Raw genomic sequence first — 2,347 nt, forward strand, 5'->3', positions numbered from 1 at the left:
ATCAGCTCCACATCAGCCTCTGAGAACAGCTCAGAGTCAGAGTCAAGGCATGAGTGGCTACATACAGGCGATGATGTTTCCGTAGCGGTTCTTCATGCGGTTCTCGTCCTTTTTGGCCGAGTCCCATGGAGCCGACTGGCCCTCGAAAAAACTCTGGGGAGACAAACAACAAAGAGACAGAGTGTTTAAGAGTAGAATGGGTCCAGAGTGATGAAACTTACTGAAGGGCTTCATGAATAATGCAGAGGATGTGTCTGATTTTCTGTTCTCTGTTGCTGGGTCTGTGGTCAGAGCAGATGATTAAGCCCAATTAGGAGAATGAGCAGAGAGAGAAGCCGGAGGCATCTTTGCTCTGTTCCAACAGTGAAACCAACTCTGACTGCTGCAGGAAACAACACTGTCACTCACGGTAAACACCGTGAGTGACAGTGTTGTTTCTAAACCACAACATCACACAACCACTGAAAACACATTAACCACCTGACAACAAGGACGTTCACATTAACCCGTCCAAGTCATTTTACTTACATGCCTGCAGCAGGTGCAGCAGTTTAGACTGTTCTGTCATTATTTGGTCATTGTTTATGTTACACAAGCAGAGTGACAACGTGTGTTTGAGGTTAATGTTCAGGTAGGGGTGTGCAGTACTGACAAAAACAATTGTAATTTTGTTCCTAATGACAAGTAGACAATATTTTACATCCTTCAAACGTGCACTTTTTATTAACTGTAATCACCCTGGACACCTTCAGTACAGCTCTGATTCTTGTCACCTGCACAAATTCTCAGCTAACCCTGCAGCTGTGTCGGTGGTGGGGAGGAGGACGGAGGCCTGGTGCAGTGCTCTGCGTCCTGGTGCGGGAACAACCACCTGCTACTGAATTCGGCCAAGACCAAGGAGATGGTCATGGACTTCAAGAAGACCAGGACTGGCTCAGAGATTCCATTCTCAGAGAGGAGGTGGAGGTGGTAGAGAACTACAGATACATGGGAATACACCTGACCACAGACTGCAAGTGTAACACAGAGGCTGTCTACAGGCAGGGACAGATCAGACTCTACTTCCTGAGGACGTTCAGGGCCTTTAACAGGTGCAGCAGATGCTCTGCTAGTCTGCTGTGGCCCGTGCGGGTTTCCTCGCTGCCACCTGCTGGGCAGCTGCCTCAAAGACACCATGTGACCAGGAAGGCTGGCTCTGTACTGGGGAAAGCTCTGGAGCCAATGGAGAGGAGGGTGCTACACAAACTGTTAGACATCATGGAGAACAGCTCACAGCCCCTCCACAAGCTACTGGTCAGACAGCGGAGCGCTTGCAGTCAAAGCCAAAGGACACTACAGGAAGTCTCTTTGGCTGAGGGAGAAGGATCTGCTCCTCTCACAGATGGCATGTTCATCATACGCTCATGTTATGAATATCAACCTGGTCAGACACTAATGTCCTGTCACTTTACCGCAGTTCACTTATCCACCAGACTTACAAACTGTACAGTGCACCATTGTGGACCATTTATATTGTTCTTTTATTGTACTTACTATTTTAATCTTAATGCTTCTCTTATCTATTATGTGTCTATTATATATACAGTGGAACCTTGGATTGCGAGCAACCCGGTTTGCGAGTGTTTTGCAAGACAAGCAAAAAATTTTGATTCAATATACAAGCGAGGTCTTGCAATACGAGTAGTATGTGCGCTTTGTCTGCCGAGCATCACATGACATAAGTCACAACTGAGCCAATGGTTCTGGCGCTTCATTATATAGTCAATATCTGTACTGCAACAATGGCCCCTCACACCAGCCATGATTCTTTTCAAAGGTAAAGTGCAAGTTAATTTGTTTTATTTTTACTTTATATTGTATTTTGTATTACTGTAATCATTTTTATATGAATAAGTGGGTGTGGAACAAATCATCTGAGTTTCCATTATTTCTTATGGGGAAATTCGCTTTGATATACGAGCACGTTGCCAGAACGAATTAGACTCGCAATCCAAGGTTCCACTGTATTACTAGAACCCATTAGGCTCCTTCATTAACCACTTGTGACCCACACCTTTTTAAAAACATCCTCACAGAGCTACTATAACACGATTTCCCCTTTGGGATTAATGAAGTTATCCACCTATCCAGACATCCATCATAGAGGCAGCTCTCTCTCTCTCTGATCCACAAAAGTGTTCCCTTCCTGCGTCTCTCATTAAAATGCCTGCAGACAGATGTGTGTGACAGCAGTCTAACAGCTGCAGACATCTGTCAAGGCGAGAGGTGAGCGATGTCACACACACACACACACACACACACACACACACACACACATCTTTATGCTTTTGTGTCGCCCACGCTCTGT

General features: G+C 45.6%; 1 protein-coding gene across 1 annotated transcript in view; it reads right to left on the minus strand.

The window, feature by feature from the left end:
* Window positions 1-2,347, minus strand: part of LOC109974967 (receptor-type tyrosine-protein phosphatase mu-like) — a gene marked incomplete at its 5' end in the record, with an annotated part of 97,770 nt that overhangs the window by 19,866 nt on the left and 75,557 nt on the right. Inside the window, one exon of the mRNA XM_020625447.1 lies at window positions 66-153. Coding sequence (XP_020481103.1) covers window positions 66-153 — 88 coding nt within the window. The remainder of the gene's footprint in view (window positions 1-65; window positions 154-2,347) is intronic.

This window comes from Monopterus albus, unplaced genomic scaffold (genome assembly GCF_001952655.1).
Source record: "Monopterus albus unplaced genomic scaffold, M_albus_1.0 scaffold355.1, whole genome shotgun sequence".
Lineage (NCBI taxonomy): Eukaryota > Metazoa > Chordata > Actinopteri > Synbranchiformes > Synbranchidae > Monopterus > Monopterus albus.